General features: G+C 41.4%; 1 protein-coding gene across 1 annotated transcript; it reads right to left on the bottom strand.

The window, feature by feature from the left end:
• Positions 1-482: 482 nt before the first annotated feature.
• On the bottom strand, positions 483-14,900 carry LOC117891618 (photoreceptor-specific nuclear receptor). Its single transcript, XM_034797154.1, has 10 exons — positions 14,422-14,900; positions 5,567-5,939; positions 3,487-3,590; positions 2,054-2,168; positions 1,910-1,965; positions 1,493-1,819; positions 1,224-1,429; positions 996-1,157; positions 777-941; positions 483-721 (listed from the first exon to the last, which is right to left on the bottom strand). The coding sequence occupies exons 1-10, from the start codon at positions 14,465-14,467 to the stop codon at positions 539-541; spliced, it is 1,737 nt and encodes a 578-aa protein (XP_034653045.1). The 5' UTR covers positions 14,468-14,900; the 3' UTR covers positions 483-538.
• Between the last annotated feature and the right edge of the window lie 1,622 nt (positions 14,901-16,522).

The raw sequence follows: 16,522 nt of genomic DNA, 5'->3' as shown, positions 1-16,522 counted from the left end.
CGTTTAAGATAGTTCTCTTTAGAGACCTCCTCGCCGGTTCACCGGTTGGGGAAGATGGTGAAATACTCTTGATTTGCTATGTACAAAGGCAGCAAACTTATCAACAGATAGACCAAGCCGATTAGCTGAGCAGTCTGATTCAATTCACACTTGAAAGGAAGGAGCTGGAGAGGCGATCGACGTATTGGCGTTGACATTATCCAAGATCTGACCAGGCTACTCTGTTGGCAAACCGTTCCCTGTTTCACTAGAGACAACGTCCACATGATGGACCAAAACCCTAAAAAAGGTCATGGCAGTCTGCATTGATTTGCCATCATGGTTATAAATTTGAAAAACCCACCCCTTCATTTATGTTTTTTTTTCAAACTAAAAAACGGGTATGACAATTGTTTAAACAAATCCTATTGGCCTATTTTTGTCATACCCTTTTAGTATGTGTAACATGTGCGCATATTATTACAACTTAATGGAACTTAACATTCAAGACACAAAAACATATTTATTTAAATTTTTTATAACGTAAAGCACCAATTAGCTAGTTCTTGTACATGTCACACAGCACCTTTTCCATTGGCGTGTTGCCGATTGTGCGCTGAAAGTAGATGGACTCAATCTTGTGGGAGCTGATCATGCGCAGAAGTGGCAGCATCAGGAGGAGTCTTCCGAACCTTGCGATTTGAGCTGTAAACTGCGTCTTTGTGTGCTGCGACAACATAACCTATTGGAAGTAAAGACATTTAGATAGCCCAGATTAAGTGTCTCTTGCCTCTTACATGGGCCTGATCCTGCAAATTTTCTATCTGTGCTGGGTCCTTAAGGCCACGGGTCTCGGGTCGGAAGAGCACAATAGCCTTCAGACATGCGAATTCAGCTGGATCCACTAGTACAGCTTTGTATTTGCAGAAGATTTCGTGCAGCGTCCGAACATCGGCTGCCAGCTAACCAAGGAAATCGTTACGAGCCACCAGTAGGCGAAATATGCCTAAACTTACCTCTTCCTTTGTTATGCAAGTATCACCGTTTGCGTTGTTCTCCAGGTTGTTGCAGTGCTCAACCACAGAGAAAAGCGCGCAGCCCGTGGGGTCCAATGGGATGCACCACTGAATGGCGTTCAAGAGGAACAGCTCCGACCAAGACTCCTCCAGCAGGATGACCTGGAATAGCAATAGAAGCTACGTTGCACAGAGTCGAAGCGACATTTTTAGGGGGTCAGATGCTACCTGATCCCGGAAGGAGAGACGGGCAAAGCTGGGAAGGTTCTTGGCCCACTTCACGGCCATGAAAAGGAGTCTAGCGCTCGTTTCGTAGACCGTTTCATGCTGGTGAGCGTAGAGGTTGGGCGACATGAACTGTGGCATGATGAAATTCGAGTCGGATCTGCTGCCTGTGTGCGGCTCCTCATCGTTGGTCACATCAATGGAATCGTCTGTCAGACCAAAATTGATAAGCTGGTGCTAGTGGAAAACTAGAGTGGATGCTTTGTACCCACCATCATTATCGTTCTCTAGTGTGGGGCTGGAAGAGCTGACGGAAGAGACGCTGCCACCGGCGTTGTTCTTATCGTTGGTTGCTTCCGGTGCCGGCGAGCTGGGATCTATCGAATGATTACTGCTCGAGTTGGTCGAGTGCGAGACATTACCACTGCTGGTCAGCTCCATGGCCATTCCATACATAGCCTTCTCCTTTGGTGAGTGGTGCACTCCGGCGGCATTAAACATGGGAAAGCTGGCGCTGCTCATGTGATTCGCTGCCAGCTGCATGGACGAGGTGAGGTGGTTGTGGTGCAGCAAACGTCCCGGGGGCAGGCTGCCTAGCGCTGTTCAAGTTGTGAAAGATTCAAATGAGTTTTCACGGAAACTGAAGCTGAAACGGATACTAAGAGCCAAATGGAGAGGCAACTACTCACAGGGCGGTGGAAGCAGTCCGGACCCGTAGCAGGGCGGCGATAGTAGCACGGGTGGTCTGCAAATTAGAGTTACCCATACAGAGATTTGGTGAGTTATGCAAATGACAGCCCAGCCACAAATGCAGACACGCAGACCAGACTTACCCAAACACACCGACGGCAACGGCTGCCTCCCGCAACGCTCGGCCGTGTTCCATCTCCCTTAGCGTCTCCGGCCGTATAGTGGCCGTGTTCCGTGGCTGTCGCTCATTTTGCACCGCTGTAATTGGAAAACAAATGCAACTAACATGAGTACTCCAGATCTAAATCGTCCGCAAATATCTCGCAGTTCACCACGCAGCAGGAAGGCAAAACACGCCCAATGTGCGCCGAGGTGTGCGGACGCATCGAACGACAAGACGTGTCCATAATGAGGAAATGTCACACTGACAAAATTGCTTAATGCCTCACAGGTACCGTGCTTTCTCGCCGTTTCTCATCAGCATATGCTGACATAAATGTGGCTTCAACAGAGCAGCGCCCCTTCAAGCCTCCGAAATTCTTGGTAAATTGGTTTTGTGGTCACGTGCCGCTCAAGCCTACAAATTGTTTTCCCATTTGTAGATGCAATTTCACCGCACAACGAGGCGCACAAGCCACAGGCACAGAGCTACTTCGCTAATAATGGCGGATCGACAGGCAGGGGCTACGCGTATTTCGCATATCCCACGCATAATTTATGGCTACATTAAAGGAGCAACAATAGAGTGTGAATACAGTGGGTCAATAGCAATGGCAAAAATGAGAAGAGCGAATTCTCATCTTTGAAGATAATCGCGTATGGTGGCAGTTTTTCACAATTTCCCAATACGTAAGTTTGAACCGAGTCTGGTCTCTCGGATCTTCACAGTTTGAGAATCGAAGTAGGAGTATGAATATGGAGTGTGAAAAATATCTTTCATAAGGACGTGAGTATGTGAAGGATGTCTACACCTACCCATTGACCCATCGAGACCGATTTTATTGATTTTCTGGAGAGCCTCCGAGCTGGGTCGTTACGAGTTGAGCGTTATGCAAGACAGCAAGGTGGACCCGTGCACCCGTCGCAGTAGCGAAACGAAACGAAACAAAACTTTCATTCGACATAATCAATGAGGGTTCACTCAAGTGGCAGCTCTAAAGCTGCGCAAAATCTGTCAAAGACAACAAGCAGCAGGTAACAAATCAATTGGGTGAGCAATATGTAAATAAGGCCCACCCGCACTGGAAGGGACTTTTGCGGGGACAGCGACAGGGATGGAGACGGGGATGTGGGACGTGGGACGTGGGACCCACCCGAGGAAGCGTGCTTGGTAGTTGTTCTTCCCGCTGGTACAGCATGTGAAAGGGGTATGGAAGTGGAATTGGAAGACCAGGCGACCAGAGATGTGTATTTTATATTTACTTAGAGTGGAACGGAACGGGGCACGTGTGCACAGGCTTTTGAGGTTCGGCGCTGATGAAGACCAATTAAACGTGCTTCACTTCATTAGAGCGGCAGCTGATGAGTGCTGCTGATAGATGTTAATAAAATAGGGCAAAAGTGACAGCCAACCTACCATCCTTGTTCATTCCCATTTGAAGGCACTTCTTGAGTCTGCAGGCCTGGCATTGATTCCGATGCGCCTTGTCAACGATGCAGTGTCCCGTGCCCGCCTGGCAGCTGCAATCAGAATAAGTATGTACATATGCATGTGAGCAGCATTCATCGCATCGATTAGACAGCAAAATACAGAGGAAAGCACCAGTAGTCAGGCATAATTAAGTTATCCCATCCCATCCCATCCTAACCGACCCATTCCATTCTCCCATACTCCTAGCCTTACGCAGATAACGAGATTTATCGTGTCAAAAATTGCAACATTTGTCAAATCCGAACAGAGCACAAAGGAGCAGACTAACGTCAACGGACCGGAATGCCAGCCGCCAATAGACGGAGGACAAAAGCACTTCAGATTCTGCGCTTTAGTTCACCAGCGGGCAGCTAAAGGATCCGTTGCGGACAACCTTCTCTTTCATCGACCTCTCAGTACTTGTTCGCCTTCCCTGCTATCCTCTCCTACTGGTCGTCTGCATGCCCTTTGCCCTTGTGGAACTTAATCAAATCAAGCCCGAGGGGCGTGTGCTGTGCATGTTAGCTAGCAACTATGACTCCATGCCGCAGCACACCACCCAACTCACCATTCGAACCACTCTCCTTTGCTTAGTGTCTAGTCATCACTACCTTCCACACTCTAAACCCGTGCCAAAACTCAAAGATTTCCTAACGAATTCATGTCCTAACGAATTCCTCCTGTCGTCCCGTTTTATATGTTTTTGGCGCCTCTGCTAATTTCAACCAGCTGAGAAAGCACTTAAGTAAATGTGTCCTGCATACCCTCGAGTGTGGGTACATTTTTATGCAAATAAGCTCGTCTTCGTAAACAAATTATGAAGATTGAATCAATTTGTGTGGTCTATAAAAAAAATGCAATAATATTTTATGGCCAACTTTCGAAAAATTGCGTAAGAGAGAGAAAACACGTCATGCAAATCTAGATGTGCCTACTCGAGATCAACTACCGGGCGAAAAACGTAATTTTGTGAGAAAAAGTATTTTGTTTCCAAGGATAGTTCAAATAAAACGTTGCAAATTACAGTTTCCACAAACAATTTTTGTCACCAGCCTCCTAATGGACATTCCTTGAGCTAAACTCGAAAGTTCTGATTGGAAACAATTGATTATAATTGAAAACGACTTAATGGGACCACCAGAGACGACAATATAAAAGCGACACCAATTTTCTTAGCTGCTATGCTCCGATTGACTATGCCGAATATCGAAAAACATGTCACGTCTGAGAAAATATACACTAGCCCTCCTTTGGTTTTTTCCTGCCGTCAGTGTATCGTGTCATCCCTTTGGTCTCACAGGGGAGAAAATTGCTCTACGAGTATTTTGCCGCCCCCTTTTTACTTTGTTACGATTTGGCTTAGGCTGATGCTGATGGCAGGCTGCGGGTAAGGATTTTGGGATCTGTAAAGGCCCTTCTATGGTCGGGCGGGTCACATTTGGCCAAGTGTTTTGCGCTTAAGCCCCTCATATCAATCTCAGGGGACCGTCAGGATATAGAGATTTCGGCGTTTGTGATTTACCGTGCATTCTGGAAGCCACAAAGCAAATATGTATACATTACTGTGTCATAATTTTTGGTAGGATAGACTAGCATTGAAAGTCTCATTTCAGCGTATACGATAGGATGTTTGGTCGGGGATATGAAATAATGGAAATCTTGGAGGCAGTTTCTCGATATGTTTGAAACAGCAAACGGAACGAAAATCTTTTAGCGAAATCACCGCTTTAAATTCAATTACATTTTAATCTTCAGTGGCGTTGTGGAAAAAATACCAGCCGCTTCGCACATGATGCCCAGGACAGGACGTCCACGAAGTCTACGAGGGAAAGTATGCGCATTCAAAAGTTGACTCTCAAATCCAAAACATTTGAATAATTGTAATGAATTTGGAAGCGTTTGGTAATCCGCCAGACGGTCCTCAAGGCACACACCCCCGGAGTCCATAGTCCCTCTCCCGGTTTAAAAAAATGTTGCAACTTTTTATCCGATTGGGCGGATTTGGGACTTTGGTCCCGCTACCTACCGGTAAATGAGCTTCCTCCTCACACTGCGCTTAAAGAAACCGGAGCAGCCGTTGCAGGCCAGGATTCCGTAGTGCTTCCCTGAGCTTGTGTCGCCGCATACCACACAGATGAGGCCCAGGTTCTGGCCTTTGATCCGGGACATCGATGACTGTTCGGCCGAAGACGATGACTGGTTGGAGGTGGCGGACGCTGCCGCCGCCGCAGCAGCAGCAGCTGCTGCAGCGGCACTGTGATTCCAGCTCAGTAGACGGCCCGCTGAGACAGGTGGAGCTGGAGGGGCGCCAGAAGAAGATGCCACTGTCGGTGGGGTTGGTTGTCCGTGCATCGGTGCTGGCGGCGGTGTGTAGCAATTGCGCTGTGGACTGTGCAGCTCTGCAAAGGTCGTGTAATAAAAAATCACTTATGTAGTTTATTTAAATTAAATTTCAATTTGTCAGCTTCTCTGGGATGTGGTTAGGTTTGGGTAGGTAGGGGTAAATGGGTGCCCAGGACCTGCTGATCTTATCCCTGCGTGGCGACATTGACGCCCTGTAATCCGCAAATATATTTACACATTCAATTAGGGTGCCATTAAGCCAAACGGCTCTCGACTCGTCCTCGTCTCGGATCGACTCGACTCGTGCCGAGCAATCTGTGCGCAAAATTTGCCTCGGGGGACGATTGTTTTGCCATCACACCCTAATTTGATTGTAGTTTCCTTACTGATTTTTTGATGCACTTAACCCTCGACGAGGCCACATTTGTTACTCGCGCCACTTGGGTGTGCGCCCGACCGTTCGGGTTTTCTTGGTTTCAAGTCTGCCCTGGGTTTATGCTCGACTTGGCCATGGACATGAACATGAACCGGCATCCACCAACTGCCACGCCACTGCTGCGGTCTAATGCCAGGGGATTAGCGTCATATGCTTGTATTTTCCGACGTTCCATCTTTGTTAATTTTATGAGCTCGTTCCAATTCACTTTGGCGTGCTTCTGACAAAAGTGTTAAGAGCGCTCCCAGGCTGTGATATGTATTCGGAAATTTTAGCGCCCTGACTTGAGTCTAATTCAATTTCGTGATTATCATAAATTGAATTTGTCAGACCATTCGTGCATTCCACCGAAAGGCATTTTATTTTATTGTATATTCGTCTCTTGTATTTAATTCAACTGTTTTATGAGGTATTCTTACGAGGGAACTTACAAAAAATATACATAACTTTATTCTGATCTCATAAAAATAAAAAATATTTAAACAAAATTAAACTTCTATCTATTGTCTGACATAAGGATATCTATCATAACAACTTGTTTATGCCCTGTAATTGAAGGCACAACCAGTTGTTTGCTTAGTGTTGAAGGTTAAATAGGGTACATTAAATCTGTGGTGGAAGTAATATGCGTAACTCACCGAAGGAATCCTTCCGATATTATAACGTATACATATGTACATACATATATATTCTTGATTAGCATCAATAGCCGAGTCTATGCCTATGTCTCCGTCCGTCCGTTCATCTTTTTTTGTCGCCTAGTACTCAGAGACTATAAGAGCTGCAGAGACCAAATGTTGCATCCAGACTGCTATGATATCACACTCATAAAAGAATCCACACTTTTGGTGATACGAGCAAACGAAAAACGCAGCCCATTTCTATCAGATTCCCGAGTTAGGGTCAGATTGGATCATTATTGTAGCCAGAGGGGGCTCGTCGGAGGGGTCGAGCTAGGGATATTGCTGTGAGCGGTGAGATTCCATTTAAAATGGAAAATTCGAAAACGTCAAAGGGCTAAAAATATATTGTAAACATGTGGGATACAACAGTCTTTATTGTTTAAAAACATGAGTTCCATACAACATTTTTTGCGAGGAAGAATTGTCGCATTATCCCCATTTCGGTTGAAAATACTAGTTCCTGAGAGCAAGAGGGACCAATCTAAGCCGGCCACAGAGCTTAAAAGGGATCATAAAAAGTTTCCAAAGATAAGGAAAGTTAGATCTAGCTTAGGAGAATATAAAAGAAGTGCCCGAAGTCTGAGAAAAAAGCACTGGAGTTGGCCCAAATATACATATACAAATATTCATATAAATCCTGTGGTCCGCCGGGAGCCAAACTTTTTTTTTGTTGCCAAAACTTTACATCTTATGAAAAACGACTACCGAATGAAAAATACAACCCTTTGACTCACATTAAAATCTAAACATCATGCTGACACAATCATCATGGTATGGGCATGCTCTTCGTATTATGGAGGTATTACTATATAGTCCACAAATCGATAATGAATCAACGTGCAATGTTTTCCCTTGCTCCAGATATGAACGATAGGGAAAATCTTTGAGGAACAGATAAAGAAAATGTTTCTTATACGAAACCAAAGAAAAAGTTGGATATTTGGGGGTCCTGTCAGATTTTTGGAGATGAATCCCCCTGCCAAAAGCTTTGAAAAAAAAGTTTAGCTTTTGAATACAACTAAAGTAAACTATTTTAAAGAAAAATGAGGAAGATCTCTTTGTAATTTGAAGTTTTTTGAACTTTTATGAAATTGGTGATATTTTTGTTGCCGCACAAATACCGGAATAATTCATTATCTTTTCAATTATTTCCAAATAAAGCCTTCAAAGTATACCATTCCTTCAGTCATGAAGGTGTTTCGCCCATCGGATCACTGGCCTAAGAAGGTCGAGTTGTCATCAAAGGTGGCTTTGGCAAAGAAGCGCCGAAATGAGAAGACACTCAACCTAAAATGCAGCATGCAGCAATGGCAGGGCGGAGGCAAAGATTTCCAGGAATACATGGAAGTGCGCTGAATAGCGCAATTTGGAGAGGTCTAGCCTGGAGGTGTAGGAGAAGTACCTGTGGCTGGTGTCTTTCTTTATGGCTTACGAGAAAAGTGATCCGACAGCGAGAGGTCGTACATAGATGTAGATAGTGAGGTTACACGGACAATAATGTAAGTGGTGAGTCACTTTAAAAAAGTCCGAGAGGAGGTTTTGGACCCCACCTTAGTGTCTCATAAGCTTGAAGACAATGTAAAGAGTTGGAAACTCCTAGAGTACTGTCAGAATGGAAAAAAATCGGTTGAGCTAGGCGTAAATCCTTATAAAACGAAACTAGTCTTATTCACGAATAAGAACAACTCTCAACTCACCAACATTAAAATAATGCAGGCTCTCCTTCAGCGACAATGCCAATTACTTAGGGTTGGTGATTGACAAAAAGCTTGATTGGAACCTGAAGACTAAAAAAAGAGTGATAACGGCCACTACACTACACTTGCAAAAAGTCAATACGTCTAAATTGGGGAATGAGCCCAAGCATAGTCTTTATCCAGCAATAGTTAGACCCATACTACTCTACGGAATCACAGTGTGGTGGCCTGCACTATCAAAAAGAAGCATCACCAATTCATCAGCGGGGCAGCCAGAGCATTTTTGGCTTCAGTACTCACAAAATACTCGGTTTGGTTCTAAGAGTAAATAAAAAGATCCATTTTGCCGGGTAGTGTAATCGGACGGCGGCCCTATCTAGAAGCGGGGTATAAAATACACCGTCAACCTGACGATTTTTAGGATGGACATACATACATGCATATGTATGTATGTATGTATGTACATACGAGTATACATAAGAACATGCACAAGTCGAAGACCAGAAAATATATCTGAACCTGGATATTAAATTAATTTAAAACCGAATTGATCTACGAAGGAGACAAATCTAGGCGGCCATTTATGCTGATCAAGAAATACCATTTAGCTTGTTGTCAAATACTTCATATTTCTTTTTCTCAAAAAATAGTTACTGTACCGAAGAAAGGAAAGAAGTAGATATACTAAGTACCATACCATACCATACATACATACATACATATGTACGTACATATATGTTTTTTAATTGTTTCTAATTTCTTATTTAAAAAACCAACAGAATACAATAAAAAAATAAAATAAAGGGCATTATCACGTTCTTTAGTAAATGGCTTGTAAAAACATAATTAGTCCGTTTCCTTTCTGAGTTCTCCCACAAATTAATGAAATTACATATATTAAAAAAGGTTCCACATTTAAAAGTTATAACCTTTATGCGAATATGTATTTTTATAATTTTTTTTCAGGAAAGCTACCCTGGGTCATGTGTTTACCAAGGTCGAACGTAATTTCTAGCCCTTTTTCAAATGAAATCTCACTGCTTGATCTTCGATTAGTTTAGCCGGTATATTCACCGGCCCTGACGGAGTTCCCGGCTGTGCACTCAGGTACTGTGCCGAGTCTCTGTGTGGACCCTTGCTTAAACTATTCACTCTATCCATCCATTCATCATGCTTTCCCCCATCTGCAAGGAATTGTTTATAATTCCTCTCCATAAGAAAGGGAGCAAGTCTGACGCATAAAACTATCTAGGCACATATATGTACAATGTATCTAGGTTATACTTGCAATTCCTAAAATGCTTGAGAAAATGTTAACTCCGCACTTGCAGTATCAATATCATCTTGGAAATTACTTGTAAGTATGAGTAAATTACTACTTATAAGCCTGCCATCCTTAGTTAGTCGTAGAAAAATATTGTTATATTAAAACGCAATACCCGTGTGTACATAAGGAATAGTTTTAGTTTATTAAGATAGCACTACTGGACAAAATTGCTCTTTTTATTCACGCTTCGAACCAAAGCGACTAAATTATGGTTTTTAGAGCAGAACTTTATTTTGAACCATTTTAAAAAACTGTAATTTTTATACCCGGTACTAGAAGAGTAAATAGGGTATATTGTATTTGTGCTCAAAGTGAATGTATGTAACGCACAGAAGGAAACGTTTCCGACCCCATAAAGTATATATATTCTTGATCAGTATCAATAGCCGGGTCGATTGAGCCATGTCTGTCTTGTTGAGCGCCTGGATCTCAGAGACTATAAAAGCTAGAGCCACCAAATTTTGCATCCAGACTTCTGTATGCTCAAACTGTTACAAGTGTATTTAAAAAATGAGCCACGCCCCTTTTTGCCCCCGCAAAAGGGCGAAAACCTCCCAATACAATTTTGAAGATAAAAGAAATCAAAAAACGCCATTCCGTAGGTAATGACCATATCTATCAGATCTCTAAGTTGGGATCCGATTGGATCATTATTATAGCCACAATGAAGAAATTAATTTGCAGTGGCAAAACCCGCCTCTGCCTCTGACACGTCTCTGCCGCTGCCTCTGCCTCTGCCGAGTCTCTGCCGCGTCTCTGCCCAGACTCTGCAGTGTGTTGCTCTAGGGGAGGGTTGCAAGCTAGTGGAGCGTGTTGCCGTGAGTAGTGTTGTTGATGTATGTATGTAGATGATAGATGAAGAAAAAATGTAAAATTTGACAAATAACCGCTAAGGTGCAGATGTAGTACTGAATGCCGGGTATAAAAGTTGTCACGCGTAAGAAGCGTCTCACACGTCCCTTCTCGTTTTTGTTATATTTAAATTTGTATGTATGTATTTATGTATGTATATACCCGTTACTCGAAGAGTAAAAGAAGTTTATTAGCCGAGTCTATGCATGTCTGTCTGTCTGTCCGACTTTTTTGTAAAATATGTATTTAAGTTGTGATATGTTAAGTGTTATCTACCTTAAGGCCTGCAGTTGTTGTTTCATGGATAAGATGTGCGAACGCATAGCGCATATTTCAAGTCAGAAAACGAATTGTATGTTATATGTAACTTTATGAAAATGCGAAATATTTTAAAGCTGTCTGCCAGTTTCCAATTATTTACAATTGCTTACGTTAATTGCTTTTTGGAATTAGTTTGTCTGATAAGGCCGGAAAAAATGGTTATCGACATAATGGTTGTTTTAAAGTCGCCTTTTCGGTCGGAAACTGATCAACAGCAACTAGACATATCACAAAATGTTCAATACAGAAATGAGTTGGAGTTTTACGTGACTTGACGAAAGCCAACCACCGAATTGATCAGTTGATTAGTCAACGGTTTTCGCGACTTTCAGGCATCGTCAGTATATTGTCTCCACACCTACCGTTGCACAGTGGGTGAAATTACCAATTCTATTTCCCGTTCCTCGTTAATATTCGGTGCCGTGTTTTTGATCCTTCCTTGTTGACAGTGCAAATATTAATCTTATGACATGCTTATCGATTTTTTCGTTTAAGTATAAATTTACTCCTTCAGGGACTAAAAGCAAACAGCACTCAAACAAAAAATATCTGGAGTCTTTTCCATTCTAACTGCTGTAACTAGTTATACTCAAAAATACATTCATATGTACAGTTGCGGCGAAAATAATAGCACCGCGTGGTACAACAGTCTTTGTTGTTTGAAAAAATTGGTTCTATACAACATTTTTTGAACTTTGAAGTAATATAAAGTAGGTTGAGATATCTCCTATCTGAGAGAAGTGTCCTTACTCTTACAACATTATCGGCTCTCAATAATTTAGGCTATTTTTCGAAAAAGAAGCGAAATTTAACGGCAACAAAAATAGCACCAACATTTTTATTTAATTAAAACTTTTACTTTTCCGAGCTTTTTGATATATTATGTTTTTAATTGATATAATAATCGGTTGCTTAAGTAGTTTGTAAACAGACAGCTACAAAATGTTAGTTGTTTTGGGTCGTCAAAAGCACTTTAGGGAAGAAAAAAGCCAAAGGATTAAAACTTAAACTCCAAAAGAAGAAACTTTAAATCTATAATGATTCGTAATGCTTTTAAACATGTATCCAACAAGAAACTCGTGAAAGAATTGGCGCAATATCCACATTTCGGTTGAAAATGCTGGCTTCTGAGTGCAAGAGGGGTCCTTTAAAGCCGGCCACAGAGCTTAAAATGGATCTTAAAAAATTTCCAAAGATAAGCAAAGCTAGATTTAGCTTAAAAAAATATAAATTAAGTTTTTGAAGTCTGAGGAAAAATCCAGTTTAGCAAAGGCACCATGGGGCAAAGTAAATACAAGGAAGAAATAACACTGCAGTTGCCCCAAATAAATATGGATATAGATCCTGTGATCCGGAGGGAGCCAAACTTTTTTTTTTTTTTTTTTTGGATGCAGAAACTTTAGATCTTATGTGAAACGACTACCAAATGAAAAACACAACCCTTTGACACATATTTATATCTAATAATCATGCTGAGACAAGAATCATGGTATGCGCATGCCTTCCATATTATGGAGGTGGTTTAGTACCCGTGCTGGAATCGATGATGAATCAACGTGGCTTCGTTATCATATAATAAAACAATAATGCTGCCTTATATGCAATAGAAAATGCCGTTGATTTGTGTCTTTTAATCAGGGAAATGACCCAAAACAGACCAGTTAGAGAGCTCTAAGGGGTTTTAAAACAGTGACTTTCATGCAAAGTTTTCTCTTGCTCAGTCCCCAGATATGAACTATACGGAAAATCTTTGGAGAACAGTTTAGAAATCTGTTTCTAATACGAATTCAAAGAAAAAGCTTGAAATTTTGGGGTCCTGCCAGATTTGTGGAGATGAATCCCCCAGGAAAGACGCGAACATAAGGTTACGTTTTATGACAGGACTCTGATTCCTTTTTTTTGTTGCCTTTGAATACAATTAAAGTAAAATATAGTAATGAACAATTGGGACATTTTCTTAAAAATTTGAAGTTCTTTGAGCTTTTATGAAATTGGTGCTATTTTTGTTTGCCGCCCAAATACCGGAATAATTTCCTTTTCCTTCCAAATATTTCCAAATTAAGCCATCAAAGCATACCATTTCTTTCGGATAAGTTGAATTAAGCCTCAAAGTTGATATAATGGGTTTAAAAGACTTCATTAGAACCACTGTTTTAAAAAAAATATCTCACAGAAAAAAATTATTTTCATGGTGCTATTTTAAACGCCGCAGCTGTATGTACATACATATGTACATATGTACTATATACATATGCAGATGGAATGCAGTTCAGTAAATGCTTGACCTATTATCTTAAAATTGGTTCATCAACAAAAATAGCTGCAGCGTTGTACAATATATGTATGACTTTAGACTCTAAAGTTTAAAGTTTAAAGAAAACTCGTAAGAGTTGGATACAAAAATAAAAAAAATAAAATACAAAATAAATACGAAAAACGTCATTTTTAGAGGAGAGACCAAGCCTTCAGTATAATCAAAAATAAGGTATAAATGTTATAGCTTCAAGTAATGTGACAGTCCTTAGACAACGGATTACACAAATTGTAAGTGTAAGAAGTCTAAGAAGCTACGCGTTGCTTCATAGATCAGTTGGGTGCACGACTCAAGTTATCAAAAACGAATGGGAGCTGGCCTTTGTCACAGTCAAGTAATGTTTTTACTTGACTTTATTCTTTAGTGTATTCATTATAGCAACTGCAAATCCTTCAATCAAAGAAATTGTTGGCGAGTCGTTCAAGGGTTATTATTCAATTGATTAATTATTATTATTATTATTAAATATTATTAATTTGACCCAGACATAACCAATTTAAAATATCTTTGTATTTAAGTTTAGTTGCATCTTTTCGATTTTCATATCAAACACTGTTTCTCAGAGAGAAGCTTTCATAGGAACACGTGTAAATTACAACCGCAAATGCATCGGAATTTCTTCTGTTTTCCGTTGCTTACATTCCCGTCAATCCAAAAATGTAATTTTTTTTTCTTTTGAAAGCACGGAAGTGTCTCAAAACAAAGTTCTTAAAGTGGATAGGTGCGCCTCTAATATTTCCACGCACGAACACAGCTTCATGCATGGAAGACTTCATGGCAACATTCTTACGAGCTTTATATAAGTTTGGTAAACGTATACATATGTATATTTACTTATGTATGTATATATACATATATATTTTTTGTTTGCTTTAATCTTACACTGTACACAGGAAAACATAAATTACCTTGCGATTCAGGGTGCGTTTCCGATAGACTTTCGTCCTGGTTCATATCGAGATGTCACGGAGGATTGTCTTTGTAATTATGAATAAGCAGAAAACGAATTTGTACTTATTTTAGCGCGTCAATCAATTAATGTTAAGGATGTGCACTCTTATTTTTGCTTTCGGCGTTTTAGGCTCCATGCTACACTTGTGAATATGCTCAAAAAAGAGTCTTCGAGGACGACCACATTTCAGCAAATTTGAATTTTGGTTCCTGATGCTGATGCTGATGAAACCGAACCGAACTGATCCGACGGCACTGACAACGAATACGGGTACGGCTACGAGGACGACTGCAGCTACGATGATGTTAACGTCTCGATGTACGATTTCAGATTTATCATAAAACCATGACAGGAGCTAAACAGTGATGTGTCCACTCCAGCAGTCAAGCAGCCAACCAGCCATCCAGCCAACCCCGAAATAGGAAAAAATCTGTAGACATAATCCGTGGTCGGTGAGTGGGCACAGGGCGAACGTTCATATGAATGTCTCTCTGTACATACATATATATATGTATGTATGTATGTACATATGTATATACTTACATACAAATATATGTATGTATGAGAAGGCAGTGAGAACAAAAAGCACACCACCAGCAAGGACCATACCCCTGCTAAGAGCAGAGAGCAGCGAGCGTTGTAGCAACAACAACAAGAATGGCAAGGATAACCGCACCCGCAACCCACCCCCAACTGTAGCCCACTGTGGGCCGAGGAGGAAGACTTTTAGTGGCAACTCTGGTGGCGCATTTGCTTGCTGGCTTGCTTTGATTCGTTCCTTCTTGATACTGTGGCATCCGACGCTGTTGTTGTATGTAAGCCAAGCACAATCGCAATCTCCAATAAACACCGGCTCTGCGCTCTCTGCGCACACACACACACCACACTCTCGCAGAAGCAGAGAACGCCGCCATCATGACTATTCGTTAGGAGGAAGGAGAGCAATGGAGCTCGGCCCCACTCACAGTCACCCTCGCACTCGCAGAATTACTCCCACAGCGAGATTCAGTGCTGTCATGTAAACCCACTAGATTTTGTTAAAGGAAATTACTAAAAACGAGACCAGAGTAAATTTAATTGTGTTCAAATAATGTACAAATATGCATGGGTAGCCTTCTTTTGTGATTCATTACTTAGTGCAACAAGTTATTCTCCTTCAGGCAAATTAGATCAATACATTACATTTAAACTTGTGTGGGTAAATGTAGCCTCTGTTTCAAACATACATTTGCATGTAGACTGAAAGTGAGTAGTAATTTTATTGGGATCCTTTCGGATCCATTGTCAGGGATATTTGAAGTAAAAAGCTGTACATTTTTGTTTAATAGTATTAAAACAGCTCGTTTTAATCCAAAAATATAGTGGGGGAAACCACTAGAAAGGCCAGCACTGTTGGTGGGAGTTCACGTTGACGCAGCTGCGCGGCTTGCGCTCGTATAATCGTCTTGGGCTTTGACATTTTGTTTTTGTTTCATAATACCTGTGTGATGTTGGTGCCTTCGGATTTTCCATGCCTTCTGCCCTCTTCCAACGCGGCCAGCGACAGAGGGCCACGCTTCCCGCCGAACTTTTCCCCGTCTGCTGTGTCCCTGCCCCCACTGACGAGGGTCTTCCCAGTTAACTGTAATTGAATTTGTGGGAAAAAACTGTTCTTTCTTATGGGTGTGGGTATTGGGTGTGATCGGGATGCATGTCTAACCACGAGTCCGACAGTGAGAGTACCTGCATAAAGATACTCATTAAAGATAATAATGAATAGGCTTATGCGAGAACATACATATGTATGTATGTATGTACATAGGTATGCACATTGTGCCAAATAAAATATTGTATGAAGCTTTATGTATACATAAAGGGTATTATTACATCGATATTCATTTAGTCCTAGTCTGTGGGTACACAGTTAAAGCTCATCCTCCAGGATACTGTCATTTCAGTCGAAAAACTTAATATAATTTTTCATAAAGGTTCTAAGCGGAATTCATAATAAAAACCTACAAATTCCACTGATCCAATAATCAATAATGGGAGCTGCTGCTGGTCGCCTTCTTTCTGTG

Source organism: Drosophila subobscura, chromosome E (genome assembly GCF_008121235.1).
Source record: "Drosophila subobscura isolate 14011-0131.10 chromosome E, UCBerk_Dsub_1.0, whole genome shotgun sequence".
NCBI lineage: Eukaryota > Metazoa > Arthropoda > Insecta > Diptera > Drosophilidae > Drosophila > Drosophila subobscura.
Note: the sequence above shows the minus strand (reverse complement) of the source record. Positions and strands in the feature narration are given on the sequence as shown.